This window comes from Pezoporus flaviventris, unplaced genomic scaffold (genome assembly GCF_033815535.1).
Source record: "Pezoporus flaviventris isolate CSIRO_AGI_PZ_B2104156 unplaced genomic scaffold, CSIRO_AGI_Pfla_v1 ptg000028l, whole genome shotgun sequence".
In the NCBI taxonomy this organism is placed as follows: Eukaryota; Metazoa; Chordata; class Aves; order Psittaciformes; family Psittacidae; genus Pezoporus; species Pezoporus flaviventris.
In genome coordinates this window covers 449-27,743 of record NW_026892576.1, presented here as the reverse complement: position 1 = coordinate 27,743, position 27,295 = coordinate 449, and the positions used below count along the sequence as shown (strand labels likewise).

The window sequence follows — 27,295 nt, the reverse complement described above, 5'->3', positions numbered from 1 at the left end:
TCACAGCCACGAAAGTGGGCGTGGTTTCCCGCGGGGGCGTGGCCACCGGCTGGCGCGGGACAGGTGAGGAATTTCATGAGCTTTTACTCTTTAATTAGGGGTCACCCTTTAATGAGCACCTCCCCCTCATTGGGCCCCCCCCTCTCCCGGGGCCCATCTCTAAGCGTGGGGGCCCCGCGACTTGAGGTCCGGCGCCGAGCGCTGCCGCCGGATGCGCGGCGGAGTCCTCCCGCTTAGGGGGCGCCCTTCGGCGTGAGGAGGGGGCGTGTCCGCGGCGGCCGTGGGCGTGTCCTCGGCGAGGGGCGTGGCCCGGTGCTGGGGGTTGCTCTTAAAGGGGAAGCGCAGGCGGGCGGGGTCCTGCAGGGGGCGTGGCCGCAGCGCCGGCGGTTGTAGCGCCCCCCAGAGGCGCGCCTGCTCCTGCCGCAGCCAGCGGAGGCGGCCGCGCCGGAACGCGGGGTCCCGTTGCATGAGCAGCGACAACCGCGAGGGGGGCGAGGGCGGCGGCGACGGGGAGGGGGCGGCCGGGCTGGGGGGGGACGGGGACGGGTCGGGGTCGTCGTCGTCCTGTGGGGGGTAAAGGGGAACACGGGGGGTTACGGGGGTGCTGGGGGGCTGGGCTCGGGCGGTGGGGTGCCCGTGGGGCGCTCACCGCGGGCAGGGGCAGGGCGCGCTCCATGCGCCCCACGCGGTCCCGCAGCGCCCGGAGCTGCTCGTCCTTGGCGCTGTTCTGGCGCCTCACGTCCCGCAGGATCCCCGCCAGGCGCTGCAGGTGCGCGCGCAGCCCGGCCACCTCTGCACCGGCACCACCGGCGTCCTCGGTGTCCCCCGGGGTCCCCCGGTTCTGCGGCGGCTCCGGCGTCAGCGCCCGGCGCTGCGGGATCTGGTAAACCCGGAGCGGCTCCCGGCGCCTCCCAGTGCGACGCGAGGAGGGGGGCACGGCCTGGAGGAGGCAGGAGGTGATGGACACCCAAGGGACATTGAGGACCACACATCCCATATCCTATATCCTACATCACATATTCCATATCCGATATCCCACATCCCATATCCCACATTCCATATTCTATATCCCATATCCCACATCCCGTATCCCACACTCCATATCCTATATCCCATATCCCACATCCCATGTCCTCATATCCCACATCCCATATCCTCATATCCCAAATCCTATATCCCATATCCCACATCCCATATCCTATATCCCATATCCCACATCCCATGTCCTCATATCCCAAATCCCACATCCCATGTCCTCATATCCCACATCCTATATCCCATATCCCACATCCCATATTCCACACCCCATCTCCCATATACCACATCCCATATCCCTCACCTCTCGCTGCTCCTCAGCTGTTTCCTCCTCTCCCTGGTGCCGGTTCTCTGGGTCCTGCAGCCTGTGGGGCACACACATAGGGTGACCCCCCCCATATCCCCCCATTGTCCCCCTGCCCACTGTCCCCATTGCCCTCACCTGGGGATCCCCCCTGGCCGCACGTCAATGCCCTGCAGCTCCAGCAGCTCCCGCTGTGCCTGGCTCCAGTCCGGGGGGGTCTCGGGGGGGCCCTGGCTCCGCTCCCGCTCCCTGTCCTGCTCCCGCTGGCGCCGCGCCTGCTCAGGGTGCGTGAAGCGGAAGACGTGGCTCTGGCCCAGCACCAGGCGGCTTCCTGGGGGAATGGCAGAAATGGGGGGAAAATGGGGATGTGGGGGGAGTCAGAAATGGGGTGGTTCAGGTAGGAATTGGGGTTTTAGATGGGGTTTTAAATATGCGGGGCACCCGCATGGATTTGGGTGCGTTTTGCGGTAGTTTAGGGTTTTGGGGTGTTTTTTGCTGTTTCGGTGTGTTTTGGAGTGGTTTTGGCGTGTTTTAGGGGTCCTTACCTGATTGGAGCACCACGGGCTCTGTCACCCGCTGCCCATTGACATAGGTCTCAGCTCCCTCACACGGCTCCAGCGTCACCACCACTGGTTTGGGGGACACACACACAAAGGGGGTTCACGACACCGAGAAGTGGGGGGACCCCCCCAAATCCACCCGAAACCCCCCCTAAATCCACCCCAATCCCACCCAAAACCCCATGTGCCCCCTTAGCACCCCATACCTGAGGGGGCTGCGGCACCCTGCTCCCATGGCAGCAGTGGGGGGGGGATAAAGAAGAATTATGGGGTGCAAAGGGGGTGGAAGGGGAAGCGGGGGGCACCCCCAAAGGGGGTTTCCTACCTTCACCCGTTGGGCCGGGCTGGCTGCGGAACAGGCAATGCTGCTCCTCAATGAGGGGTCCTGAGAGCTTGATGTCCACGTTCACTCGACCCACTCTATGAGGGTGCAATAAATTGGGGTCCCTACAGGGGTGTGGGGGTGTCTATAGGGGTTTGGGGTTCATATAGGGCTTGGGGTGCCCCATTCACCTGGTGACCCCATCCTTGATGTGGTACAGGAGGCACTCGGACATCAGGGGGTCCTCATTGAGGTTCACCAAATGCGGGGTCTTTAGGGGGGGGAAACCCCAAAAATAAGCCTTTGGGGGTCAAAGGAGGTTGCCCCATAGCGGGGGGTAGGGGGGTGGGGATGTTCCCCCCGGGACTCGCCTTTTTAGGTGTGAAGACCCCAACGGTGCCGCCGTCCTCCCGCAGCGCTACGCCCATCTCGGCCAACAGCGCCTCCCTGTGGACAGCGAGGGTATTGCGGGTGATGGGGGTAATGGGGAGAGTTTGGGGGGGCATGGGGCTAGGAGGGGGTTGGGGGCCCCATGTGGATGATTTGGGGTGCAATTGATGGGGTTTGGGGTGTTTCGGGGTGTTCTGGGGTGTTTTGAGTGGCTTTGGACTGTTCTGGGGTGGTTTTGGATGGATGGGTTTAGGGTGGTTTTGAGGTGTTTTGGGGGTGCATTTTGGCGTTTTTGGGCGTTTCACGGTGGTTTTGAGGTATTTTAGGGGTGATTTGGGGAGGTTTTGGAGTGTTTCTGGGTGTTTTAGGAGTGTTTTTGGGTATTTTAGGAGTGGTTTTGAGTGTTTTAGGGGTGTTTGCTGTGCTGGCTCCTCCCGCACCGCTCCAGCCGCAGCGCCTCCGTCCGACGCAGCTTCTGCTCCCAGGTTTCGTTCAGGTCTGCTATGATCTTCTCCGTCTCCTGGGGGGACCCACGATGGGGGATGTCTTGGGAGTCTTTCTGGGGTGGTTTGGGGTTGTTTTGGGGTATTTTGGGGAGTTTTTTAGGGAGTCACCTGCAGCCTCTCCATCGCCTCCACAGCGCTGAGAGCAGGCAGCGGCTCCGTGGCCCCATTGACGGCGGCGGGAAGGGGCTGCTCGGCAGGGGGGGGTTCAGCGGGGGGCTCTGGGGGGGCAGATATGGGGGTTAAGGGGGGCTTAGAAGCCCCCGGTGCCCCCAGACCAACAAGCACCCCACAACCCCCCCCCCCAGCATCCCCTAAACCCCCCCAACCCCCCCCCATGTGCCCCCGATACGCACCGTGGTTGGGCCCGGTGCGGGGCGGGCCCTGCGCGCGGAGCAGTTCCCGCAGCCGCGCCACCTCCCGCCGCAGCTCGCGGATGAGGCGCGCGTTCGGGTCCTCGTTCACCACCGCGTGGCACCGGATGTGCCGCGTCCGGTCCGCGTACCTGGGGGAAGGCAGAGAGGAGGTGGGGCACCCAAAACAGCTCCAAAATACCCCGAAACACCCCAAAATACCCCTGAAACACCCAAAATCAGCCCCAAAACCACACCCGAACACCCCCTAACCCCCCCGAAATACCTGTAGGACACCCTAAAACCACCTCAAAACCACCCCCAAAACACTCCCGAAACACCCCTATGTACGCCCAGATCCCCAAAACATCCCTAAACAACCCCGAACTACCATGTAACACCCCAAACCCACCCCAAAGCATCGTAAAACCATCCCAAAATACTCCAAAACACTCAAACCACCCCAAACCCCCACTCACCTCAGGGTGCTCAGCGTCTCCTCATAGTTGATGTCAGCCGGGCTCAGTGCCGCGATCATGGCAGTGCGGGAATTGCCTCCTATGCAAAGGAGCAGGAAGGGCTCAGGGGAGTAATGAGTACTCCCCTTATTGTTATGACCCCCCCAAACCTAAAACAGCCCCCCAATACCTTAAGCACCCCCCTAAAACCTTAAATACCCCCAGAAACCCTCACCCAGGTTCTCCTTCAGCAGCCAGGTCAGCACCGAGTCGCGGTAGGGGATGAAATCAGGCTTCTTCTTCTTGTTTTGCTGTGGGATAATGGCATAAAGGAGGGAATGGGAGGGAAAAGGGGGGTCCTTATAACTGGGGGTGTCCTGGAGCTGGGGGGAGTCCCCCCAGTTGTTTGCAATGGGGGAAAATGGGGTCGTCCCTCCCCACTCACCGCCTCGGCCAGGGCAGAGATGACTTTGCCTAGCGTGGTCAGGGACTTGTTGATGTTGGCACCCTCCTGTGGGGGGGCGAGGATGGAGTGAGGTTTAGGGGTACGGGTTGAGGGTCCTCTCCCCCCATTGACCCCCCCTTCCGGTGTCACCTTAAGGCGCGTCCCTGAGGTCCCGGCGTGGTCGGCACGTTCACTGCCTGCCAGGTCCACCAGGCTGATGCGGCTGACCTGGGCACGGGGGCAATGGGGGGATTCAGGGGGTCCTTGGGGTGTATTTAGGGGTGTATTTTGGGGTGTAATTTGGCCTTTATTTGGGTGGATTTTGGGCTGTATTTGAGTATATCTTTGGGTATTTGGGGGTGATTCGGGGTTATTTTGGAGTATGTTTTGGAGTGATTCAGAAGGTATTTACAGGTGTATTTAGGGCACATTGCAGCTGCATTTTGCATATATTTGGCTGCAGTGGGGTGAAGATTGGGGTGTATTTGGGGTGCAACAGGCTGTATTTGGTTGTACTTTGGGGTGATTCAGCGTGTATTTAGGGATGTGTTTGGGGGCTGTATTTGGGTGTATTTAGGGCTGTATTTGGGTATATTTAGGGCTATATTTTGGCTGTATTTAGGATTGTATTTGGGGTGTTTTGGGCTGAATTGGTGCATATTTGGGGTGTTTTAGAGTGTATTTTGGGGTGTATTAGGATGTATTTGGGGTGTATTTTGGGGTGTTCTGCTGCTGTATTTGGTTTGTGTTTTGGGTGTATTTAGGGCTATATTTTGGCTGTATTTAGTAGTATATTTGGGGTGTTTTGGGGTGCATTTGTGCCTATTTGGGGTGCTCACCTTCTCACTGCAAAGCTGGCTGAGCGGGTCGCGGCGCCGCTGGCTCAGGACGATGCTCAGCACCGCGTGGGACCGGCTGCTCGATGCGTTCATGGCTGTGGCCGCCACCGTCCTGGGACCGGGTCAATGCAATGGCTGTGTTAACGGGGGGGGCGGGTACCCCAGAAGGGGTGGGAGGGGTCCATGGGGGGGTGTCCCCGTGCCCCCCCCTCACCGCGCCTTGTTGCCGCTGTCCAGCAGCTCGGCGATGTCGCCGAGGGACGTCACCGCCAGGCGCGACAGGTCCTGCACGTAGGGGCCCAGCAGGGGGTGCTCGCGCACCCGCAGCCCCCCCCGCCCGCGCGGGGTGAGCAGGTCCCGAACCCGCTCGCAATAGATCTCCATGTAACTGACCTGGGGGGAGTGGACAGCACCAAAGTTGGGGGGGGCAAGATGGGGCTCCCCCAAAGCCCCCAATGGGAGGGGTTTCTACAATATGAAGGGGACTCCCAAACACCCCATGGGGGTTCATTCACCTCCACCGAGAAGGACACCTCGGAGGACCCCTCCTTTGCGACGCGGGCAAACAGATCCTCACAAAGCTGGGGGGGAAGGGGCAGCGGTGGGGGGGGGGTCCTGAACCCCAAACTCCCCCATAGCCCCCTCCAAACCCCCATCCCCGGACCTGCGGGATGAGGCCGCGCTGCCCCGGCTCCGCACGGCCCATCATGGTGTAGGACTTGCCGGCGCCGGTCTGTCCGTAGGCCAGCACGCAGACGTTGTAGCCGCGGAAGGCGTGGAGCAGCAGCTCTGCTCCGATGGCCTCATACACGCGGTGCTGGGAGGCGAAGTGCGGGTCCTCCTCCTGTGTATGGCAGCGTCAGGGACCCCCAAAGCACCCCCGTAACAGCCCCAAACCAGCACCAAAAGAGCCCTGAAACAGCCCCAAAACAGCCATGAAACAGCCCTGAAATAACCCTAATATAGCCCTGAAACAGCCCCAAAACAACCCCAAAACAGCCGTGAAACAGCACCAAACCATCAACAAAACAGCCTCAAAAGAGGCTCCTTGTGCCCCACAATAAGCCCCGGTACCCACCGAGGTGTGCGACCAGAAGGAGTAGTCGAAGGTGAAGCTCTTGGTGCTGTCATTGGGGAGCTTGGGGTTGGTGATGCCTGGGGGGAGATGGGGGATGTGGGGATACGGGGACATGGGATAAGTGGATGTGGATATGGGGATACATAGGGACATGGGAGGACATTGGGATGGGGGGATATGGGGCAACATGGAGATACAGGACATGGGGATGTGGAGACATAGGATATGGGGGGACATGGGTGTATGGGACATGGGGGGTCACACGGGGACACGGGGGGGGTCACAGTGACCCAGGGGGGTCACATGTCCCCTGTGTCACCCCCCTGCCCCTTGTTGTCATCTTGCCGCTATCTTTAGCTCGGTGGCAGCTGCTGTTCCCGGCGAGCGGCCAGGGAAAGCGGGAATGGTTGGGAATGGGGGGGTGGTGGTGGGAATGGGGTGTCTGGGAATAGGGGTGCACGGGGGGGTCACTCACACGTGGTGTTGCCACACATCTGGATCACGCACTTGGCCTGGCGCTGGGTCTCACGGGCGTTGAACGGCCGGACCCGGACAGCCACGGTCACAGAGGCTCCAGCCATGGTCACCCTGCTCCAGGCACAGGGATACATGGACACATGGACGGACACATGGACACACACATGGATCCCGGCCGGATGAAGGGGGGATCCCATCTGGATCCATGTGTATCTCCCCCCCCAACACCTTTATCCAAGGAGAAGCCTATAAATAGCCCTGGCATGAAGCCGGGACATGGAAAGAGCTGGAAGCCGGGAATTCCGCCCCCTCCCCCCAGCACCTATCGGGGGCTTGGAGGCGAGGGACGGGGTGGGGGGGAAAGTTGGGGTTTGGGACCCCGAAAACTACCCTAAACCCCCCCAAAACTCGGCCCCATGGACCCTTTGGACCCGCCCTCCCCCCCCCCCGGTCACTCACCTGCCCCGAGGGCCCTCATCCCCCCGCCCCACAGGCGGTGATCGCGATCGCGGACCCGATCCCGGTCCCGATCCCGGTTCCGGACCCGATCCCGGGCCCCGGGCTCCGGCATCGTCCAAGGCCGGGCCTCGGGGCGGGCTTGGGAGGCGGTGACGTACGAGGGGGCGTGGTGGGACAGCGCCTGGACACGCCCAGCCTTAAAGGGACAGCGGGGACCCCGTGATCCATCTTTATCCATTGTTATCTATCATTGTCCATCGTTATCCCAACATTGTTCCCACTTTTTCCTCGTCTTCCCTCAGTTTTCCCTCACTATCCATAACTTTTCCACTATTTTCCTGTCATTATCACTTAACTTCCCTTTTTTTCTCCTCATTTTCCCTCACTTTTCCCTCATTATCCCTCTTTTCCCCTCATCATCCCTCACTTTTCCCTCCTATTACCTAATTTTCTATCACTTTCCCATCACTTTCCCCACTCTATCCCTCATTTTTTCCTCATTTTCCATCATTTCCCCTCAATTTTGCCTCAGTTTTCCCTCATTTTTCCTCCTTCTACCTTATTTTCATGCCTTTTCTCTCCTTTTCCATCACTTTTACCTCATTTTCCCCTCAATTTCCCTCAGTTTTTCTTGATTTTCCATAAATTTTCCTTAACTATTCCTTCATTTTCTTTTTCTCACGTAGTTTCCCTCATTTTCCACCACTTTTCCCCCATTTTTCATTTTTTCCCCAGTTTTCCCTCATTTTCCATCACTTTTCCCTCATTTTCCCCTCAGTTTCCCCTCATTTTCTGTAACTTTTCCCTCATTTTCCGTCAGTTTTCCCTCATTTTCCGTCAGTTTTCCGTCACTTTTCCCTCACTTTCCATCAGTTTTCCCCTCATTTTCCCTCACTTTTCCCTCGTTTTCCATCACTTTTCCCTCATTTTCCCTTTTTCCTCATTTTTCCCTCAGTTTCCGTCACTTTTCCCTCACTATTCCCTCATTTTCCATGACTTTTCCCTCATTTTCCGTCATTTTCTCTCATTTTCCATTAGTTTTCCCTCACTTTTCCCTCAATTTCTGTCACTTTTCCCTCACGTTCCCCCCCTCCTTCCCCACGGCTCACTCCAGGGCGGGAAAAGCCCCGGACCCCAAACCCGCTCTTGGGCCCCCCCCAGGCTGGAGGAGCTGAAGCAGAACAAGTGGACGAGGGGTTCCCAGCTGTGACCCCCCCCGATCCCGGGACCTTTGCGCGGAATTGAAACACCTGAAAGCGGGAATCCCGGACACTCGTGGAGCGCTTCCGGGGGGGGGGTTCCGGTCCCTCTAATCGGGGGCCCCCACAAACTCTGCCCTTTTAAGGAGCCGCGCGCCGCTCTGTGCCCTTATAAGGGCAGGCCACGCCCCCGCCGCATCTCAGACCCCGCCTCCGTGCGTGCGCGCTGACGCAATCCCGCCGAGGCGGGATACGCACGGCGCCGGCGGCAGGCCCCGCCCCGTCGCAAGATGGCGGAGCTGGACCTGCTCGGGTCAATCCTCAGCACCATGGAGCGCCCACCCGCGGCGGTGGACGCCGAGGCCCGGCGGCGGGCGCGGGGTGAGCGGGGGGGAGACACCGGGGGGGTCACCGGTACCGGGAGGGGGGGGGTAACGGCGCGTCCGGACCCCGAGTTCCCCCCCACCTTCCCTCCAGCCTCTCCTCAGGCGTAGCCCGACCACCGGAGGGCTCCGATTGGTCACTGTGGGGCGCCCCTGGCCACGCCCCCGCTGTGTTTGATTGGCTGCGGGGTGTTACTGAGCACGCCTCCCTGCGCATGGCCACGCCCCCTAGTCGCCTCTGCGGGTGCGAAGAGGCGCTACTGGACACGCCTCTCTCCTGATTTGATTGGCTGGGGGCGTTACTAGCCACGCCCCCGACTGATTTGATTGGCTAAGTGGGGCTAGTGGTCACACCCCCCAGTGCTTTGATTTGACACGTGGCTCCGCCCCCTGCCCTTTTATTATAAGCTACTGGTCCCACTCACTGGCCCCTATGGCCCCGCGCCGTGCCCCATAACCCCGCCCCCTCTGGTGTGGGGCACTGGGGGGGTCTGAGCCCCCTTACCCCCCTGCAGAACAAGCCGCACGCGTGAAGAAGCTGCAGGAACAGGAGAAGCGCCAGAAAGTCGAGTTCAGGAAGAGGGTGAGTGGGGCTTGGGGGCTGTTTATTGTCCCTAGGGGGTCCCCCCACACTTGGGAGACCCCCCCATGATGTGTGGATCCCCCCCCACCCCAGATGGAGCAGGAGGTGTCCCAGTTCATCCAGGCCACCGGGGAGCCGCGGCGCCGCTTCCAACCCATGAACAAGATCGAGAGGAGCATCCTGTGAGGGGACACAATGGCGACATGGGGGGGGACACTGAGTACAATGCGTGGGGGGGGGCTGTCATGTCTGTGTGTCCCCCCCCAGGCACGACGTGGCGGAGGTGGCCGGACTCACATCCTTCTCCTTCGGGGACGACGAGGACAGTCGCTACGTCATGGTCTTCAAGAAGGTTAAAAGGGGGGAAGGGGGTGTGGTTTCCCGCCAAGGGGGCGGGGCTGACCCCCTTTCCCGCCCCACAGGAGTTCGCACCATCGGACGAGGAGCTCGAGGCCTACCGGCGGGGGGAGGAATGGGACCCGGCACGGGCCGAGGAGCGGCGGCGCCTACGGGTGGGCGGGGCTTAAGTGTGGGCGGGGCCTGGGACCAATGGGGGGCAGAAAGGGGCGTGGCTTACCCTACTGTCTCTGCCACCTGTCCAATAGGAACTTGCAGCTCAGCAGGAGGAGGAGGAGCTTGAGCGTGGCCCTGCCCCCCCGGGGCCACCTACCGATTACAAGGACAAATACAGGCACCTGATTGGCTGCGAGGCCGCCAAAGCCGCCGCCCGCACCATGGAGGCCAATAAGGCCTATGGCTGTGGTGAGGGGCGGGGCCAGCGGCAGCCAATGGGGGCACGGGGAGGCACTGGGGTTCCTTACATGGGATATGGGGGTAACTGGGGTGCCCTATGGGGGGTTAGGGGCACTAGGGTCCCATAAGGGGGGGCTTTGGGGGAACTGGGGTCCGCTATAGGGGTTTGGAGGCACTGGGGTCTCCTATGGGAGGCACAGGTGTCTGCTATTGGGGGGGGGCTGTGGGGCACTGAGATACTGAGGACCCCTTCATGGGGGTCTTGGGGATACAGGGGTCCCATTAAGGGGATCCGGGGGGCACCGGGGTTCCCTATAGGGATGTGTAGGGGGACACTGGAACCATTGGGTCCATCATGGGGGGGCTTGGGGTGGCACCTGGACACTGGGGTCTTGTATGGCTATGGGAGGGGAAGGGGACAGTGAGGTTCCCTATGGGGGGATATGGGGGGGGTGGGGACATGGGGGTTCCCATAGCCCCCTATGGGGGGTTTGGGGGTGCGCTGTGGGTCCTGACCCAGTGCCCCCCCCCTCCCCCCAGTGCCAGTGGCCAACAAGCGGGACACGCGCTCCATCGAGGAGGCCATGAACGAGATCCGGGCCAAGAAGCGGCTGCGGCGGGGGGGGGACGAGGGGGGCGCGGGGGGGGCCCCGCTGTGACTGGGGGGGGGGTATGATAAAGGTCCCGTGTCCCCCCCATTGTGTGAGTTGGGGTGGACCCCCCCCAATAACAATGAATTGGGCGTTGTTGTGTTCCAGAGTGTTTTATTGGGGGGGTTTGGGGTGATCCCCCCCCAAAGGGAATGGGGTGCTTGATGGTCATCCACCCCCCTCCCCCAGTCTTACCTCGTCTGTGGGGGTTCCACATCAACTGATGCCGCTTTAAGGCTGTTGGGGGACTAGGAGGGGGCAGGAGTGGGTCCTGTGTGGCACACTGGGGAGGGGGGGATGTACCCTGTGGGACCCACAGGTTATGGGGGCTTCAGACCTAAGGGGCTCATGGCAGGAGGTCTATACCATAGTGCCCTATGGGGGGACTCAGCCCTGTGTGGCTCATGGTGGGGAGGGGGCTCACCTTATGGGGTTCATGGGGGGGGAGGTTGACCCATACCGCCCTACGGGAAAGCTCAGCCCCACACGGGCCCCACAGCGCCCTATAGAGGGGGAGGGGCGGCGGCTCTGACCACTTCCCTCCACCGAGAGGGGGAGTGGGGGAGGGGCAGCCCCATCCTCCCCAAACCCCTCCCCCCTGCCTGGCGGGGGTCGCGCCACTCCCCCCGCCCCCCCCAGTCTCGCGCCCCCTCCCCCACCGTGGGGCAGGAAGTGAAACCGCCGCCCCTCCCCCACGGCGGGAGAGCGCGAGACACGCGGGGGGCGGGGCTGCCCCCTCCCCAGACCCACACCCACCCCCCCATAGACCCCCCTCAGACCCACACATCGGGGTCTCCGCCCCCCAAGTGCTCCCCCCCCTTTCCAATAGGGGTGTCCCATCACATTGTTGGGGGGGTTTGGGTTCATTCACAGAGTGGGGGAGGGGGATTTCCCCCCCCAGGGGTGTGGGGGAGGGTCTTTACCGCCCGCTCGAAGGGGTCATGGGAAGGGGGGGGGTCACGATAACGGGGCAGGGGTCGCGATATCTCGCTTCCCCCCCCCCCGGCTCCGTTCCAGCCGCCCAGACCGAGGGGCGTTTCCAGCCCCGCCAAGCCCCACCTCCTCCCCCTGAGGCCCCGCCCCCTCCCCGGGCTCCCCTATGAAAGGCGCCGCGAACGGCCGCGCCACCGCCGGGCCAATCCGTGCCGCTGCTCCGCATTGCGCAGGCGCGGGGGTTGGACGAGGAGCCGAGGCCCCGCCCCCTCCGTCCACCAGGCCACGCCTCCTCGGCCCGCCAGGCCACGCCCCCCGCCTCTTTTCCCGCCGCCGCCGCCGCCATGAGCGGGTGGGCCCCGTACGTGGACACGCTGCTGGCGGACGGCACCTGCCAGGACGCCGCCATCGTCGGCTATCGCGATACCCCCGCCGTGTGGGCCGCGGCCCCCGGCAAGACCTTCGCTAATATCACGGTAAGGGCTCGCTATCGCGACAGAAGGGGAAGGAGGGGGGGGGTTTCCCGCCGTGGAGTCCCGGTTGGCTCCACCCCCATATGGGCGACGGGGGCCGAGGAGGGACAAAAAAGGGAGAAGAACGCGGGAGCTGCCAGCGTGGAGCGGCCCCGCCCATGGGGAGGAAGCGGGGGGGGGGGGGAGCGGGTGTCTGCGGGGTCCTAACCCCTCCCCCCAGTGGGGTTATTGGGGCTGGGAAGAGGCGACCCCTATAGACACCCCTCTATGGGGTAATGGGATGACCCAGGAGTCCGCATGGTCCTGAAGCACCCTCCCAATAATGGGCTTATGGGCGGTTATGGGGGCTGGGAAGGGGGGCACCCCTATGTGGTCTAATGGTATCCATAGGGTCCTAAAGGCCCCCCCATTAATTGGTTTTATGGTGGGGGGGAGTCCTAAACTTTCCTTGTGCTGGACATGGGGGGTCCGGGACCCCCTTCCCATACAGGATATGGGGGACCATAACGAACCCCCCTATATCCCTTAATGGGGAGACCCAGGCGTCCAGCGGGGGGGGGGGAGACCCCCACTGCCCCCCTCCTATACTGCTTAATGGGAGGGTCCAGGTGTCCGTTGGGTCCTAAAGCCTCCCTGTCATGCCTTTAGGAGGGAGGAAACCCCTGTGGCCCCCCCATGTCACTCTATGGCCCCCCCCCACTCGAGGGGGGGCACGGGGGGGAGCCCCAATTTAAATGATGAAAAATATGAGAAATTTTAAGATTTAAGTGAAAAAGGAAGTAAAAATGTGCGGAATGTGCACTTCCCCGTGGGGGAGGGGCGGCCGCGGGGCTTCCTGTGGGGGAGGGCAGGCGCAAACCTCCTCCCCCTCTCCCCCCCTCCCATTTCCTGGTCCCCGGATGCCTGAAACCCCCCCGGAAATGGGGGGAGGGGGGAGGAAGTGTTGGGGGGGAGGGTTTGGGTTGGGGTTAAGGAGGGGAAGGGTCCATTTAGGGGGTTATTTGTGGGGGTAATGGGGGGGGTCTCCACATTGGGGTTATGGGCTTCCATGGGGCAGGGGCACTTCTATGGGAGGGGGTCCATGGGTGGAACTTCATTTACGGGTCTGTGGTGGCGTTATGGGTGACCTGTCCCCAAGTGCTCCCTGTGGGGCCCATGGGGGGGCTTATGGGGTGGTCCATTGGGGTTCATGGGGGAGGTCCATGGGGAGGGATGTTCTGGGGTGGCCTGGGCCCCATTACTACTCACTATGGGGCCCACGGTGGGAGGTTACGGGGTGAACCATTGGGGCCCATGACAGAGTGGTCCTGGGTTGACTTGTCCCCCATTGCTTCCTGTGGGGGCCATGGAGTGACCCGTGGGGGGGTCCAGGTGTATGTATCCTGTCCCCCCTGTAGCTCACTGGTGGTCCCACGGGGTGGGCTCTGGGATGATCCATTGGTGTCCATGGGGGGGTCTGCAGGCAGCGGAGGTGCAGGCGCTGGTGAGCCCCGAGCGGGGGCCGCTGCTGGTGTCGGGGCTGACGCTGGGGGGGCTGCGCTGCTCCGTGATCCGGGACTCGCTGCTGGTGGAGGGCGAGCACAGCATGGACCTGCGCAGCAAGGGGGGGGCACCCGGCACCCCCACCGTCAACATCACCGCTGCCATCACCAACAAGAGTGAGTCACCTCAGAGCACCCTATGGGACCCACATTGCCCCATAGGACTCTCATCACCCCATAGTGCCCAATAGGACCCCCATCACCCCATAGCGCCCAATGGGACCACCATTGCCCTGTAGTGCCCTATGGGATCCCCATCACCCCTTAGCGCCCTGTGGGACCCCCATCACCACATAGCGCCCCTATGGAATCTCCCTGTCACTCCTTTGTGTCCGTATGTGACCCTCTGGAACCCTCCTGTCATCCCCATGTGAACTTATGGACCCCCCCCCGTCACCTCATGTCACCCCTTTGCATCCCTATAGGACCCTGTGGGACTCCACAGCACCTCTATGGGACCTTATGGAACCCCCCATCACCCCTATTATGACCCTATTGAACCCCCCCGTCACCTCATGTCACCCCTTCCCACCGTTATGTGACCCTATAAAATCTGTCACCCCTTTGCACCCCTATAGAATGCCCCATGGCACCCACACCCAGCACCCCAATGTGACCCTATGGTACCTCCATCACCTCCTGACCCCCAAGTGCCCCATGGCCTTTAGGCCCCCCCCAATTCCCTCTACACAGGGGGTTCTCAGCACTATGGGGTGACCCATTGTGGTCCATGGGGGGATGTGTGGGGCTGGCTATGGGACAGACCCACTGATCCGCCCCCCTCCTGCAGCCATCGTGTTGGCCATGGGCAAGGAGGGCGTCCACGGCGGGTGTGTGAACAAGAAGTGCTACGACATGGCCAACCACCTGCGGCGCTCGCAGTACTGAGCGCCCCACAAGTGCCCCCTGCCCCACAAGTGACCACCCGGGACCCACAAGTGACCCCCCCCCGGGACCACCAGGACCTGCCAGGGACCACCAGGACCTTCAGGACCTAATCCCCCCACCCCCTTTTACACACTCCCCCCGCTGCGGGCAGCAATAAAGACGCCTCGTGGGGAGCTGCTGTGGGGCAGGATGTGTGGGGCAGGCCCCGCTGTGTACGTTTGGGGTGGGGAACGCCCGGGTCCAAGGTGCTGCACCACACCCGGGGGGGGGGGGGGGGTGCAAAGTCCGCTATGGGGCAGGGCTGCGGCCTCCCAACCCCCCCCCCCCCCCCCAAAGCTACAAGAGGCCGTTGTTGGGGGGCAGGAGAGCAGCTACTGAGCACTTGGGGGGACTCGGAAGCCCCCCTAAATGGAACTCTATGGGGCTGCCCCACTGCACTGCGGGGCAGGAAGTGTATGTGCGGGGGGTGATGTGGGGCAGGCCCCATAGTTCGGGGGGGGGGGGGGTGGTGTGGGGCGGAAGCGGCTCCGGCGCCACCGAGGCCTTATAAGGACAACGACGCGGCCGGGACGCTTCCTCCCCCACCCCCCCGTCCTCCATGGGGGGTGGATGTGGGAGGAGGGGCCTGGAACGGGAGCCGTGGGGCAGCCACGGGGCTGCTGTGGGGCTGGCTGGGGTGTGCGGATGATCTATGGGGCTGCCAGCGCTGCTCGGAGCACTTACGGGGCTGGTTGAACTGTGTGGCTGCCATGGGGCAGCCGTGCCGGTTGTCGCCCCAGGACGTACCTGACCCCTGGGACGCTCCGGAACCGCTCCGGGTGGTGCCGAGGGCTCAGCGCAGCCTCGGCCCGGAGCCGGGGCCTGAACCGGATCCGGTGCCCGGGGACAGACCCAGGACCCGGCCCGGTCCGTCCCCTCCCGCCGCTCAACATGGCGGCGGGGGGGTGGGGGTGTGTGTGTGTGTGTGTGTCTCTGTCTACCAATGGGCGGAGCGTGCTGTAGCAGCAACTAATCCGCGGTGGGCAAGCTTCCCGCCTAAACACCTTCCACCAATGAGAGGAGGGAGGCGGAGCGAGGCCGGCAGAGTGGCCACGCCTCCCGCTCCCCTCAGAGTTAGCCACGCCCCTCAATGAAACCACGCCCACAAGCTTTTCCGCTCCTCCCATAGGTTCTGCCCTCCCTCCAGCCACGCCCCTTCGTCGCGCGCAGCCGCGCGGCGCATGCGTACTGACACCCTTCCCCCCCCCCCCATCTCTCCCCCCCGCCGGAGTCACCTTGGGGCGCGGCGGGTGCGGACCCCCGGGACGCCCCCGGGTCCTGGTGCCCTCCGCTCCCCGCCGGCAGCGGGACTCCCCCCGGCCATGGCGGCCGAGAGGCCCAAGAGCTCCCCGAAGTGGGTGAAGTTCCTGTTCGGAGGCCTGGCCGGGTGAGAGCCCCTGCGACCCCCCCCCCCCCCCGGGCACCGACGGCCCCTGCCCCCCCCCCTTCCCCAGTGCCCCCTTAAACGGCTTCGAGCCCCCCCCCCCGGACCATTCAGACCCCCCCAATCGCCCTCCAAAACCCACCCGAAACGTGTCCTTTGGCCCCTAAAGCCCTTTTAACCCCCCCAATAAACTCTGCGGACCCCCCAAAACCCCTTTAAACCCTCAAACCCCCCCAAATCCCCCCCAAACCCCCTTAAGACCCCCCAAAGCCCTTCAGGACCCTAAAAGCCCTTTAATCCCTTCAAACCCCCCTTTAGTGCCCCCTAAAACCCCTTCAGCCCCTACAAAACCCCTCCTGTGCTCCCTAAGGCCCTTTGAGCCCCCTAAATCCACCACAAAACCCCGTTAAGTCCCCCAAACTCCTTTAACCCATTCAAAACCCCCTCTAATGCTCCTTAAAACCCCTTCAGACTCCCCTAAACCCCTTTAAGACCCTGCAAACCCCATTGTGTGCTCCCTAAAACACCTTAAATCCCCCCAAAACCCCTTTATCCACTTCAACCCCCCCAAGTCCCCCCAAAACCCATTCAAGGACCCCCAAAAGCCCTTAAGACCCCACTGACCCCCCCAAACCCCACCTGTGCCCCCTAAGACCCCTTGGGCCTCCCGAAATCCATATCAATTTCCCCCAAAACCCCTTTAACCCTCCCCAAGCTCATTTAAGCCCTTCAACCCCCCCTCTATTGCTCCCAAACCCCTTCAGACCCCCCTAAACCCCTTTAAGACCCACCCCAAACCCCTCCTGTGCAACCTAAGACCCCTTGAGCCCCCCCAAATCTACCTCAGTTCACCCCAAAACCCATTTAACCCTTTCAACCCCCCCTCTAGTGCCCCCAAACCCCTTCAGACCCCCCAGACCACATTGTGTGCTCCCTACAACACCTTGACCCCCCAAAACCCCTTTATGCCCTTCAACCCCCCCCAAGTCCCCCCCAATCCCATTCAATGACCCCAAAAAGTGCTTAAGACCCCATTGAGCTCCCCCCAAACCCCTCCTAAGACCCCTTGAGCCCCCCCAAATCCACCTCAATTCACCCCAGAACCCCTTTACCCCCCGATGACCCCCCTTGACCCCCCCCCGGTGCAGGATGGGGGCCACGGTGTTCGTGCAGCCCCTGGACCTGGTCAAGAACCGGATGCAGCTCAGCGGGGAGGGGGCCAAGGCCCGCGAGTACCGGACGAGCCTGCACGCGCTGGGCTCCATCCTGCGCCACGAGGGCCTGCGTGGCGTCTACACCGGGTACGGGCGTGGGGGCCCCCGAACTGGGCTCGGGACCCCCAGAAACGGCATCGGCGACCCCGAACCCCCCCAGGGACCCCAAAAATGGAACCAGGGCCCCAAAAATGGGCTTTGAGCACCAAAAACCAGCCCTGGGCACCCAAACCTGGAGCCAGGAGCTGGCTGGGGGCCACTTGGGGTCAGGTTTTGAGTCACTTTTGTGGGTTTTGAGGTCTGTTTTGGGTGTTCTTGGAGCTGTTTTGGGTTCTTGGTGCTGCTGAAGAGGGGGATGGAGGGGATGGGGTGAAAATGATGATGATGGTGGATGATGATGGAAGATGATAACGGATGATGATGATGGTGGAGAATGGATAATGATGATGAAGATGATAATGGATGAAGATGATGATGGATAATGGTGATAAAGATGATAATGGATGACGATGATGAAGATGATGGATGAAGATGATGATGGATAATGGTGATAAAGATGATAATGGATGACGATGATGAAGATGATAGATGAAGATGGATGATGATGAATGAAGATGATGGATGATGATGCTGATGACGTCAGTGATGATGTCACTGCTGTTCTCCCCCCCCCCCCCATAGGCTGTCCGCGGGGCTGCTGCGCCAGGCCACCTACACCACCACACGCTTGGGGGTCTATAGCGTGGGGCTGGAGCTGCTGGGGGCCCCGGATGGGACCCCCCCCCCGTTCCTGGCCAAGGCTGCTGTGGGGATGAGCGCGGGCGCCGCCGGCGCCTTCGTGGGGACCCCGGCGGAGGTGGCACTCATCCGGATGACGGCAGACGGGAGGTGGGCATCGACCATGGAGCAGCCCCACTGATCCCTCACTGGGGGTCCTGAACCCCCTTTGGGGTCCCTCCTGACTCCCCCCCCCCCCCCCCCCCCGCCATCCCGCACTGCTTTGGTTCGCTCCAGGCTGCCCCCTGCCGAGCGCCGCGGGTACCGCAACGTGTTCGACGCCCTCGTGCGGATGGTGCGGGAGGAGGGACCTACGACCCTCTGGAGGGTGAGACCCATAGGGGCCCATTGCCCCCCTGTAAACCCCCCTTTACCCTATACCCCTTCCCAATGGCATAGAAGAGGGAGAACCCCACAATGGGGAGGGGTATGGGGGGGTCCATGGGGTGTGTGGGTACCAGGGAGACCCCAAACCCCCTTTTTTCCCTCCCTTCCCCAGGGCTGCATCCCCACCATGGCTCGTGCCGTCGTGGTCAATGCGGCCCAATTGGCCTCGTATTCCCAATCCAAGCAGTTCCTGCTGGACTCGGGTGAGTTGGGGGGGATCCAGGGCTATGGGGCAGCCCCTAAGCTGCTGCCCCATGGATTCCATGGGGCTGCCCTATAGATTCTCAGGGTGCTCTGGGGTGTTGCAGGCCGCTTCCAGGATGACATCCTGTGCCACTTCAGTGCCAGCATGATCAGCGGCCTGGTCACCACCGCCGCCTCCATGCCTGTGGACATCGTTAAGACCCGGTGGGTCATTAGCGCTAATGACCCCCCCCATGATGAGTTAATGGGGGAGGTCTGATTTTGGGGTGTCCTTCCCAAATCGGCCTCTTTACCCCCAACAGCATCCAGAACATGCGGACCATTGATGGGAAGCCAGAGTACCGCGGGGGGCTGGTGAGTTGGGGGGGGAACCCCTATATTTAGATGTCTCCCCCATTAATGCCCCCCATAGACCCACATTGGGTTCCCCCCCATAGATCCACATGGGTGTCTCCCCCCCCCCCCCCGAGACCCACATTGGGGTCACCCCCTGTAGACCCACATGATGTTCCCCCATACATCCACATTGGGGTCCCCACCTCAACTCTGCCCCCCAGGACGTGCTGGTAAAGGTCATTCGCTACGAGGGATTCTTCAGCCTCTGGAAGGGCTTCACCCCCTACTACGCGAGGCTCGGGCCCCACACAGTGTTGACCTTCATCTTCCTCGAGCAGATGAACAAGTGGTACCAGCGCCTTGTGCTCAGCGCCTGACCCCACGGAATCTATGGGGCAGCCCCATAGAGCCAATGGTGTCTGTCCCCTGGGCTCTTAAGGCCGTGAGGTGTCCCTGTAGGGGGCTGTGGAGCAGCCCTATAGCTCTGTGGGGTGTCCCTTTGTACCTATAGCGGTTATGGGGCAGCCCCAAAGCTCTGGGGGAGGGCTCCTTGGCTCTATGAGGCCAGGGGGTGGCCCTGTGGGGCACTGGGGGGTGTTTCTCTGTCCCTATGGGGACCCCATAAAGTGCTTCATGGATGATTCCACTGTCATTGCAGCGGCTGGTTTGGGGGGTGCCCCATGGCAGGGGCTGCCCCATAGCAGGGTCATGGGCAGAGGGTGTCTGGTGGAGGTAGCATGGCTTTGCACTGTCAATCACATGGTGAGAGTGTGTGCGTCACATGATGGATTAGGGAGGCCTCCATATTGGGCCCACATCCCAAACCAGCCACAGAACAACCCAAATTTACCCTTAGATGTCCCCCAAAATGCAGCTTTTCCACCCCAAATTTCCCCTTTTTACCCCTTAAATGGTTTTTTTTTGCACCCAAAATACATATTCTTACCGCCAAAATGGGGCTTTTCCACCCCAAATTGAGGCTTTTTCCCACCCAAACGTGGCTTTCTAACCCCAAATAGGGTTTTTTCATCCCAATGGGTCCTTCTCCCCCAAAATGTGTGTTTTCCCAATAAATGGCCGTTATCCACAAAATTCCACCATTCCAAACCCCAAAATCGCCCTTTTTCACCCCGAAACAGCCACGTTTCCTCTGCATGACCTTTATTCCAGCTCCCCCGCTCCGGATGGTTCCAGCTAGCCCCGCGGGGTGGGAGGGGGGGGGGTGTCCCGCCGCGGGGTCTCCCCGCACTCAGTGCAGGGGCCCGCCGTCCCCCCCTGGCAGCTGTGCCCCCGTTAGTACGCTCCGCTCCACGCCCTCCGCCGTGATGGCGGCCAAGCGCAGCACCCCCCCGCTGGAGCCGTCCCGGGCCATGGCCAGCGCCAGCGCTGCGGGGGGAGGCGGTCAGAGCCCCGAACAGCCCCAACAGCCTTAAAGAGCCCCAAAATAGACCCAAATAGCCCCAAACCAGCCCAAAATAGACCCAAATAGCCCCAAACCAGCCCAAAATAGCCCCAAACCAAGCCAAAATAGACCCAAACCAGCCCAAAATAGCCCCAAATCACCCCGTAACAGCATTAAACAGCCCAAAGGAACCCCAAAAAAATAGCCTCAAACAGCCCCTATATAGCCCCAAAGCAGCCCCAAATTGCCTTAAATAGCCCCAAACCAGCCCCCATAGCCCTTCCCAAACCCCATAGGCCCCCCATAGCCCCCCACCTCCCCCAGTGGACGCACCACGTGTGACCAGTCCTGGCACTGGGCACGGCTCAGGCCGGCTTGAAGGTGGCATCCAGGAAGCCGTAAACGTAGGAGCTGCCGGAGCCGCCCACGGCCAGCGGCTGGCGCAGGAGCAGCCCCCCCAGGGGCACCACGTACACCTGCAGCAGAGCAGGCGCTATGGGGGCGGCTATGGGGCTGGGATATGTGGTTATGGGGCTGGGATGGGCAGTTATGGGGCTGGGACAGGGACTTATGGAGCTGGGATGGATGGCTATGGGGCTGGGACATGTGGTTATGGGGCTGGGATGGGGAGCTGTGGGGCTGAGATATACGGTTGCGGGGCTGGGATGTGCAGTGATGGGGCTGGGAGGGGGAGTTGTGGGGTCTGAGAAAAGGAGTTTATCGGGGGAAATATGGGGTTGGGGTTGCTTCATGGGGGCACTCTGTACACTTGAAGGGCTATGGGCAAAGGGCCCCCATATGGGTCTGAGGGCCTCGCTATGGGTCAGGCCTCACCTGCCCCCCTCGCCGTGGGTCCCAACCAGCCACGATGACGCCGGCGCTGAGCTCCTCGCGGTACCGGTAACACGTCTGCTGGAAGAGGCGCGCAGCCGTGCGCACCCGCGGCGGCTCCTCCAGCTCCACGCTATAGAGCAGAGCACCCATGAGCCCCATAGCAACCCCCCCCCCACCCCCCCCCCCCAGCCCCATAGCACCCCACACGTGCCTATGGAAGGCGAGCTGATAGGCGACAGCCTCAGCCACGGCCTGGGTGTCGGCAGCCGAGCCCGAGCGGCAGCAGAAGATGCGGTCGTGGATGGGGGTCAGCTTGTCCGTCACGCGATTGGCTATGTAGGACCTGGCGGTGATGTCAGCAGTGACGTCAGCAGTGACATCACAGTGATGTCATAGCGATGTCACAGTGATGGCATCACCGAGCTCACCCGGTTGTGGTGCGGGAATCCGCCCCAATGATGACGCCGCCGTCGAACTCCGCTGCCATGATGGTGGTCTGGGGGGGAGGGGGTGGAGCAGTGACACCTCTGCCCCATAACTGTCCCCCCAGCCCCATAACTGCCTCCCATGAATCATAACTGCCCCATTCAGACCCATAACTGTCCCCCCAGCCCCATAACTGCCCCATTCAGACCCATAACAGGCCCCCCGCCCCATAACTCCCTCCCTAGTCCTGTAACTGCCTCCCCAGACTCATAACTGCCCCATTCAGACACATAACTGCCCCCCCAACCCATAACTGCCCCCCAAAGGGGCTCTTTCAGCCCCATAGGTGCCCCATTCAGCCCCATAACTGCACCTCCTGACCCGTAACTGCACAGACCCATAAGTGCCTCCCCACACCCATTACCACACACCGAGCCCCATAACTGCTCCCCAAAGGGGCTCTTTCAGCCCCATAGCTACCCCATTCAGCCCCATAACTGCACCCCCCTGACCCATAACTGCCCATTCAGAGCCGTAACCACCCCGCTCTGCCCGATTAGTGCCCCCAAAGCGGGGCTTTCAGCCCCATAGCTGCCCCATTCAACCCCGTAACTGCCCCCCTCAGCCCCATAACTGCCCCGTTCAGCCCCATGCCCCACAGCCGCCCCATAGGCGCCCGTGCCACTCACGCCGGTGCTGACGGGCTCCTCGGCCCAGTCCCGGGGCAGCCCCGGCTCGACCCACGGCTGCACCACGGCCGCCATCTCCCGGCGCACTTTACGACACCGCGCTTTGCGACACTCGTGTGACTCGGGCGATTTACCGCAATGACGCGAAGATCCCGCCTCGCTTTGCGTCAGCGTGCCTCAGAGCGCGGCACGCGAAGGGGATGCCGCGCTTTATGGCAGCGTGGCAGGCGCCGCGCAGGTCCTGACAGGACGATAGCGATCACTCCTCCCGCCATCCTCCAGCACCGGTTTACTCCCCATATCGCGACTGTGCATCGCGATATTCCATTTTCAAGGCATAGGAGAGGTGTCGATGTGGATGAGAGAAGGGCGAAACGATCTCCGGGGGAGAGAGAACTTTACCCGGGCAGGACCTGTCGCTGAGGTGATGGAGAAGCCAAGATGGCGGCGGCGCTGAGGGGTCTGGCTGCGATGGCGGCGCCGTGAGGGGAAGGAGGAGGAGGAGGAAAGATGGCGGAGGAGAAGAAGCTGAAGCTGAGCCACACGCTGCTGCCCGCCGAGTCCATGAAGGTGATGGCGGAGGCCATGGGCATTGGGCAGGTCCCCGAGGAGAGCTGCCAGCTGCTGGCCGAGGAGGCGAGCTACCGCCTCAAGGAGATCGCGCAGGTACGGGGCGGATCCATTGGGGTTGTTGGGGGGGGGAAATGGGGGACCCCCCTTTGGATCACATGGATTTGGGGGGGAAGTGAGATATGGGGGATCCCCCCTTATGGGGCACAAGCCCCCTTTAGATCCGCTATGTGTGGGGCTGCGCTGGCAATGGGGGGATCCCCTCTTTGCTGCCGCCCCCCCCGTGCCCCCATAGGACGCGCTCAAGTTTATGCACATGGGCAAGCGCCGCCGCCTGACTCCGGGAGACGTGGACTTGGCGCTGAAGCTGAAGAACGTGGAGGTGGCTCCCGGACTCCCCCCCTTGCCCCCCCACTTCATGGCCGGGGACGTTCTGGGTTGCCCCTGACCCCGGTGCCCCCCCCCCCCCCCCCCCCGGTTCTCGTCCCCCCGCAGCCCCTGTACGGGTTCCAGGCCCAGGAGTTCCTCCCGTTCCGCTTCGCCAGCGGCGGCGGCCGTGAGCTCTACTTCTATGAGGAGAAGGAGGTGGAGCTGAGCGACATCATCAACACCCCGCTGCCGCGCGTGCCGCTCGACGTCTGCGTCAAGGGTGATTTGGGGGTGGGGTGGGCTGTTTTTTGGGTGATTTGGGGGTAATTTGGGCTGAGTTTGGGATAGTTTGGGCTGCTCATGGGGTGAACTGGGCTGATTTTGGGGTAGTTTGGGGTGTTTTGAGCTGATTTTGGGGTAGTTCTGGGTGGCCTCACTTCTCCTCCTCTCTCCCCAGCTCACTGGCTCAGCATTGAGGGGGTGCAACCAGCCATCCCTGAGAACCCCCCTCCTGGTGCGTGATCCCCCCGATCCTCCTCCTCCTCCTTTGGGAGCCCTCCAAAGCCCCTTTGTGGCCCATAAACCCCTTTGTCCCCCCATAGCCCCCAAGGAGCAGCAGAAGGCGGAGGCCACAGAGCCCCTCAAGTCCACCAAGCCAGGGCAGGAGGAGGATGGGGCCCTGAAGGGCAAAGGCCAGAGCGTGGCCACCGTGGATGGCAAAGGTAGGTGCCCAGGGGTGTCTGTGGGGTGCCCATGGGGTGTCTGTGGGGTGCCTGCAGGGTTCTGACCCCCCCTCCCCAGGGAAAGAGAAGAAGGGCCCATTGCTGGAGGGGGCCCCCCTGCGCCTCAAGCCCCGCAGTGTGCACGAGCTCTCAGTGGAGCAGCAGCTTTACTACAAGGAGATCACCGAGGCCTGCGTGGGCTCCTGCGAGGCCAAGCGAGCCGTGAGTGGCCCCAAAGACCCCCCTCTGGGGTCCCCAGCACCCCATTGAGACCCCATTGAGGTGCCCTCAGCCATACGCTGAGCCCTGGGGTCGGTGTCTCTGTGCTTCCCTGTCGTGTCGTCCCCCCCCCCCCATTGCCCCAGCGCTCTACTTATGGCTTCTGTCCCCCCCTCCCCTGTCCCCCCCTCCCCCTCGGGGTGTCCCTGTGCTCACAGGAGGCCCTGCAGAGCATCGCCACTGACCCAGGGCTCTACCAGATGCTGCCGCGCTTCAGCACCTTCATCTCCGAGGGGGTGAGCTCCACACTGGGGGGTGCCCCACTGCAATGTGACCCCCGGGCACGGCCCCAGCAGGGTGACACTGGTGCCACACCCCCCCCCCCAGGTGCGTGTCAACGTGGTGCAGAACAACCTGGCCCTGCTCATCTACCTCATGCGCATGGTGAAGGCGCTGATGGACAACCCCACCTTGTACCTGGAGAAATACGTGAGGCCCCCGCGCCCCATCCCCCGCATCCGTGTCCCCCATGGGTTCCCTATGGATTCCCCCCCACGGTGTCCGGTGGTGCCTGCAGCTGCACGAGCTCATCCCTGCGGTGATGACGTGCATCGTGAGCCGCCAGCTCTGCCTGCGCCCAGACGTGGACAACCACTGGGCGCTGCGGGACTTTGCCGCCCGCCTCGTGGCCCAGGTCTGCAAGAACTTCAGCACCACCACCAACAACGTCCAGAGCCGCATCACCAAGACCTTCACCAAGGTGGGGCAGGCACAGGGTGTGGGGCACGGGGCAGCCGGTGGGGCGGGCGGTGGGTCCCGAGCCTCCTCTCTCTGCCCTAGAGCTGGGTGGATGAGAAGACCCCGTGGACTACGCGCTACGGCTCTATCGCAGGCCTGGCTGAGCTGGGACACGACGTGAGTGAGGACCCGTGTGCCCCCATTGACCCCCAGTGCCCCCCGTGTCCCCATTGCCCCCCATGTCACATTGCCCCTCATGTCCCCATTGCCCCCCATTTCCCCACTGCTCTCTGTGTCCCATTGCCCCCCCTATCGCCATTGCCCCCCATGTCCCATTTCACTTATGTCCCCATTGTCCCAGTGTCCCCTTTGCCCCCATTTCCCCACTGCTCCCCGTGTCCCATTGCCCCCCATGTCCAATTTCTCCCATGTCCCCATTGCCCCCCTATCCCCATTGCCCCCCATGTCCCATTTCCCCCATGTCCCCATTGCCCTCCATGTCCCATTTCCCCCATGTCCCCATTGCCCCAGTGTCCCCATTGCCCCAGTGTCCCCCTTGCCCCCAGTGTCCCCGTTGCCCCCCATGTCCCACCGTGTCCCCCTCTATCCCCAGGTCATCAAGACGCTGATCCTGCCGCGGCTGCAGGTGGAGGGCGAGCGGCTCCGGAGCATCCTGGAGGGCCCCGTGGTCAGCAACATCGACAAGATCGGGGCTGACCATGTCCAGACCCTGCTGCTGGTGAGATACGGGGGCACCGTGGGGCTGGGGGAGACGACATTGCATCCCTGTGGGGTTGGGTTGATGCTGGCCCTGGTGGGGTCTCAAGGGGGGTGCTAGTGCCCCCATGGTGTCCTCTCCCCACAGAAGCACTGCGCCCCGGTGCTGGCCAAGCTACGGCCCCCCCCGGACCAGCCTGAGGCCTATCGGGGGGACTTTGGGTACCTGGGGGCCCTGCTCTGCTCCCACGTGGGCAAAGCACGGGCGCAGGCGGCACTGGCGGCACAGCAGGTGAACAGGACCACGCTGACCATCACCCAGGTGGGGGCCGTGGGGGGCTATGGGGTCATGGGCGGCTATGGAGAGCTCTAGGGGGCTATGGGGTCATGGTGGGCTATGGGGCCATCAAGGGCTATGGGGGACCTTGGAGGGCTATGGGTCCCCCCCGTCACTGGTGTCATCCCTGTCCTCAGCCCCTGGCCACGGCTGGGGGAGGCTAGCCTCCCCCAGCCGTGCCAGGGGCACCCCCCCACGCCCCCCTGGGCTGCTGAAGGTGCCGGGGGCCATCGCTGTGCCCGTGGGGGGGGCACGGGGGGGGGCCCCCCAGCCCTCGCCCCCCCCCAAGTTCATCGTCATGGGAGCAGGAGCCGGCCAACAGGTACGGACGTGGGGGAGTATTATGGGATGTGTGGGGTATTATGCGATGTGTGGGTATTATGGGAGGTGTAGGTATTACAAGATGTCTGGCATTTTATGGGATGTGTGGGGTATTATGGGATGTGTGGGTATTATGGGATATATGGGTATTATGGGATGTGGGTCCCATCGCGCCCTGTCCCCCCCCCCCCCCCAGGTTCTCACGTTCAGCACAAGCCCCGCGCCCACGGCCACGTCGCCGGTGAGCACGAGCGCCCCCAGCGTGCAGCCGGTGGTAAAGCTCGTCTCGGCCGCCCCCACGGTGCCCAGCGCCACGGTGAGCGCCGTGGCCGGCAGCGTGCAGAAATACATCGTGGTGTCCCTGCCTCCCCCCGGCGACGCCAAACCGCCCCCGACCCCCACCGCGCCCCCCGGGCCGCAGCCCTCCCCCCCCGCTGCCGTCACCCCCAAGGCAGAGCCTGGGGACAGCCCCCAGGGGCACCCGGGGACACCCGGCGACACACAGTGACCCCCCCATGGTCCTCTATGGGGACACCCAATGACACCCTCTGCAATGGCCCTCTATGGGGACACTGGGGGGGTCCCCCAATATACCCCCATGTTGTAAATAGTCCAATAAACTCCCAGTGCCTCCCAGTTCATCTCAGTGCCCCCCTAGTACCCCTTGCTCCATCCCAGTGCCCCCCCCGCCCCCTTGCACAAGCGCTCCCCTTTGCACACCCATTTGCACAAGACTCCCCCCGGGGGAGCCCAGAGGGGGCGGAACCAACCCCTTTATAACCACCGGGTCCTAGCGCCCACCCCCTGTGCTCCCATTGCCTCCCATTGCTCCCCGAGTGTCCCCCACTGCCCCCAATGCCGCTGCACTTCGCCCCGCTCCGGATCCCGCTCCAGCGCCGGCTCCAAACGGCGGCCGTTCTGCAGTGGGTCTTCTCCTTCCTCGCCCTGGGTGAGCCCCCACCCCCCCCCCCCAAACCCTCTTTA

General features: G+C 62.6%; 6 protein-coding genes across 7 annotated transcripts in view; 4 read left to right on the top strand and 2 right to left on the bottom strand.

Annotated features, from left to right (window-relative positions):
• The window catches only part of SLC25A11 (solute carrier family 25 member 11), a 31,747-nt gene extending 12,139 nt beyond the window's left edge, over positions 1-19,608 (top strand). Inside the window, exons 2-9 of one of the 2 annotated variants that reach the window (XM_061458531.1) lie at positions 15,988-16,052; positions 17,198-17,350; positions 17,945-18,151; positions 18,278-18,368; positions 18,540-18,630; positions 18,736-18,835; positions 18,934-18,985; positions 19,189-19,608. In XM_061458531.1, the coding sequence (XP_061314515.1) occupies positions 15,988-16,052; positions 17,198-17,350; positions 17,945-18,151; positions 18,278-18,368; positions 18,540-18,630; positions 18,736-18,835; positions 18,934-18,985; positions 19,189-19,344 (915 nt within the window). In that variant the 3' untranslated portion in view covers positions 19,345-19,608. Of the gene's footprint in view, positions 1-15,929; positions 16,053-17,197; positions 17,351-17,944; positions 18,152-18,277; positions 18,369-18,539; positions 18,631-18,735; positions 18,836-18,933; positions 18,986-19,188 lie in introns of those variants that run through there. The other variant, XM_061458530.1, reaches the window with a different exon arrangement.
• LOC133271995 (kinesin-like protein KIF1C) lies at positions 158-7,312 on the bottom strand. Its single transcript, XM_061458537.1, has 23 exons — positions 7,309-7,312; positions 7,224-7,272; positions 6,763-6,875; positions 6,288-6,364; positions 5,874-6,053; positions 5,725-5,790; positions 5,424-5,602; positions 5,210-5,321; positions 4,521-4,598; positions 4,371-4,436; positions 4,161-4,236; positions 3,947-4,025; positions 3,471-3,619; positions 3,226-3,335; positions 3,052-3,131; positions 2,560-2,668; positions 2,413-2,528; positions 2,225-2,319; positions 1,885-1,968; positions 1,478-1,670; positions 1,340-1,400; positions 650-940; positions 158-564 (listed from the first exon to the last, which is right to left on the bottom strand). The coding sequence occupies exons 3-23, from the start codon at positions 6,866-6,868 to the stop codon at positions 160-162; spliced, it is 2,712 nt and encodes a 903-aa protein (XP_061314521.1). The 5' UTR covers positions 6,869-6,875; positions 7,224-7,272; positions 7,309-7,312; the 3' UTR covers positions 158-159.
• Positions 8,662-10,824, top strand: SPAG7 (sperm associated antigen 7). Its single transcript, XM_061458545.1, has 7 exons — positions 8,662-8,803; positions 9,321-9,388; positions 9,482-9,570; positions 9,656-9,740; positions 9,811-9,900; positions 9,994-10,150; positions 10,682-10,824. Exons 1-7 carry the CDS (start codon positions 8,713-8,715, stop codon positions 10,798-10,800), a joined length of 699 nt encoding a protein of 232 aa, XP_061314529.1. The 5' UTR covers positions 8,662-8,712; the 3' UTR covers positions 10,801-10,824.
• PFN1 (profilin 1) lies at positions 11,954-14,747 on the top strand. Its single transcript, XM_061458544.1, has 3 exons — positions 11,954-12,200; positions 13,660-13,855; positions 14,529-14,747. Exons 1-3 carry the CDS (start codon positions 12,069-12,071, stop codon positions 14,624-14,626), a joined length of 426 nt encoding a protein of 141 aa, XP_061314528.1. The 5' UTR covers positions 11,954-12,068; the 3' UTR covers positions 14,627-14,747.
• Positions 19,609-20,189: 581 nt separating the features above from the next.
• On the bottom strand, positions 20,190-22,431 carry LOC133271994 (proteasome subunit beta type-6-like). Its single transcript, XM_061458536.1, is given in 8 exon segments — positions 20,190-20,353; positions 20,393-20,395; positions 20,699-20,743; positions 20,746-20,845; positions 21,204-21,333; positions 21,415-21,546; positions 21,632-21,699; positions 22,319-22,431. Coding segments are annotated over 8 exon segments (690 nt in total). The 5' UTR covers positions 22,394-22,431; the 3' UTR covers positions 20,190-20,216.
• A 297-nt stretch (positions 22,432-22,728) lies between these two features.
• LOC133271989 (transcription initiation factor TFIID subunit 6-like) lies at positions 22,729-26,845 on the top strand. The gene is given in 15 exon segments (XM_061458529.1): positions 22,729-22,984; positions 23,184-23,270; positions 23,384-23,537; positions 23,715-23,771; positions 23,860-23,979; positions 24,059-24,201; positions 24,417-24,494; positions 24,586-24,687; positions 24,776-24,958; positions 25,039-25,113; positions 25,550-25,675; positions 25,802-25,975; positions 26,128-26,176; positions 26,179-26,312; positions 26,508-26,845. Coding segments are annotated over 15 exon segments (1,950 nt in total). The 5' UTR covers positions 22,729-22,828; the 3' UTR covers positions 26,820-26,845.
• Positions 26,846-27,295: the final 450 nt, after the last annotated feature.

Excerpts from the sequence above, each read along its gene's own strand:
- LOC133271995 (XM_061458537.1), bottom strand. The coding sequence starts at position 6,868 with ATGGCTGGAGCCTCTGTGACCGTGGCTGTCCGGGTCCGGCCGTTCAAC. Across the intron at positions 3,620-3,946 it reads GAGACGCTGAGCACCCTGAG|GTACGCGGACCGGACGCGGC; the intron begins GTGAGTGGGGGT and ends GCCTTCCCCCAG. Across the intron at positions 1,401-1,477 it reads CGGCCAGGGGGGATCCCCAG|GCTGCAGGACCCAGAGAACC; the intron begins GTGAGGGCAATG and ends TGTGCCCCACAG.
- PFN1 (XM_061458544.1), top strand. The coding sequence starts at position 12,069 with ATGAGCGGGTGGGCCCCGTACGTGGACACGCTGCTGGCGGACGGCACC. Across the intron at positions 12,201-13,659 it reads AGACCTTCGCTAATATCACG|GCAGCGGAGGTGCAGGCGCT; the intron begins GTAAGGGCTCGC and ends GGGGGTCTGCAG. Across the intron at positions 13,856-14,528 it reads CGCTGCCATCACCAACAAGA|CCATCGTGTTGGCCATGGGC; the intron begins GTGAGTCACCTC and ends CCCCTCCTGCAG.
- SPAG7 (XM_061458545.1), top strand. The coding sequence starts at position 8,713 with ATGGCGGAGCTGGACCTGCTCGGGTCAATCCTCAGCACCATGGAGCGC. Across the intron at positions 8,804-9,320 it reads GGCCCGGCGGCGGGCGCGGG|AACAAGCCGCACGCGTGAAG; the intron begins GTGAGCGGGGGG and ends ACCCCCCTGCAG. Across the intron at positions 9,741-9,810 it reads ACGTCATGGTCTTCAAGAAG|GAGTTCGCACCATCGGACGA; the intron begins GTTAAAAGGGGG and ends CCCGCCCCACAG.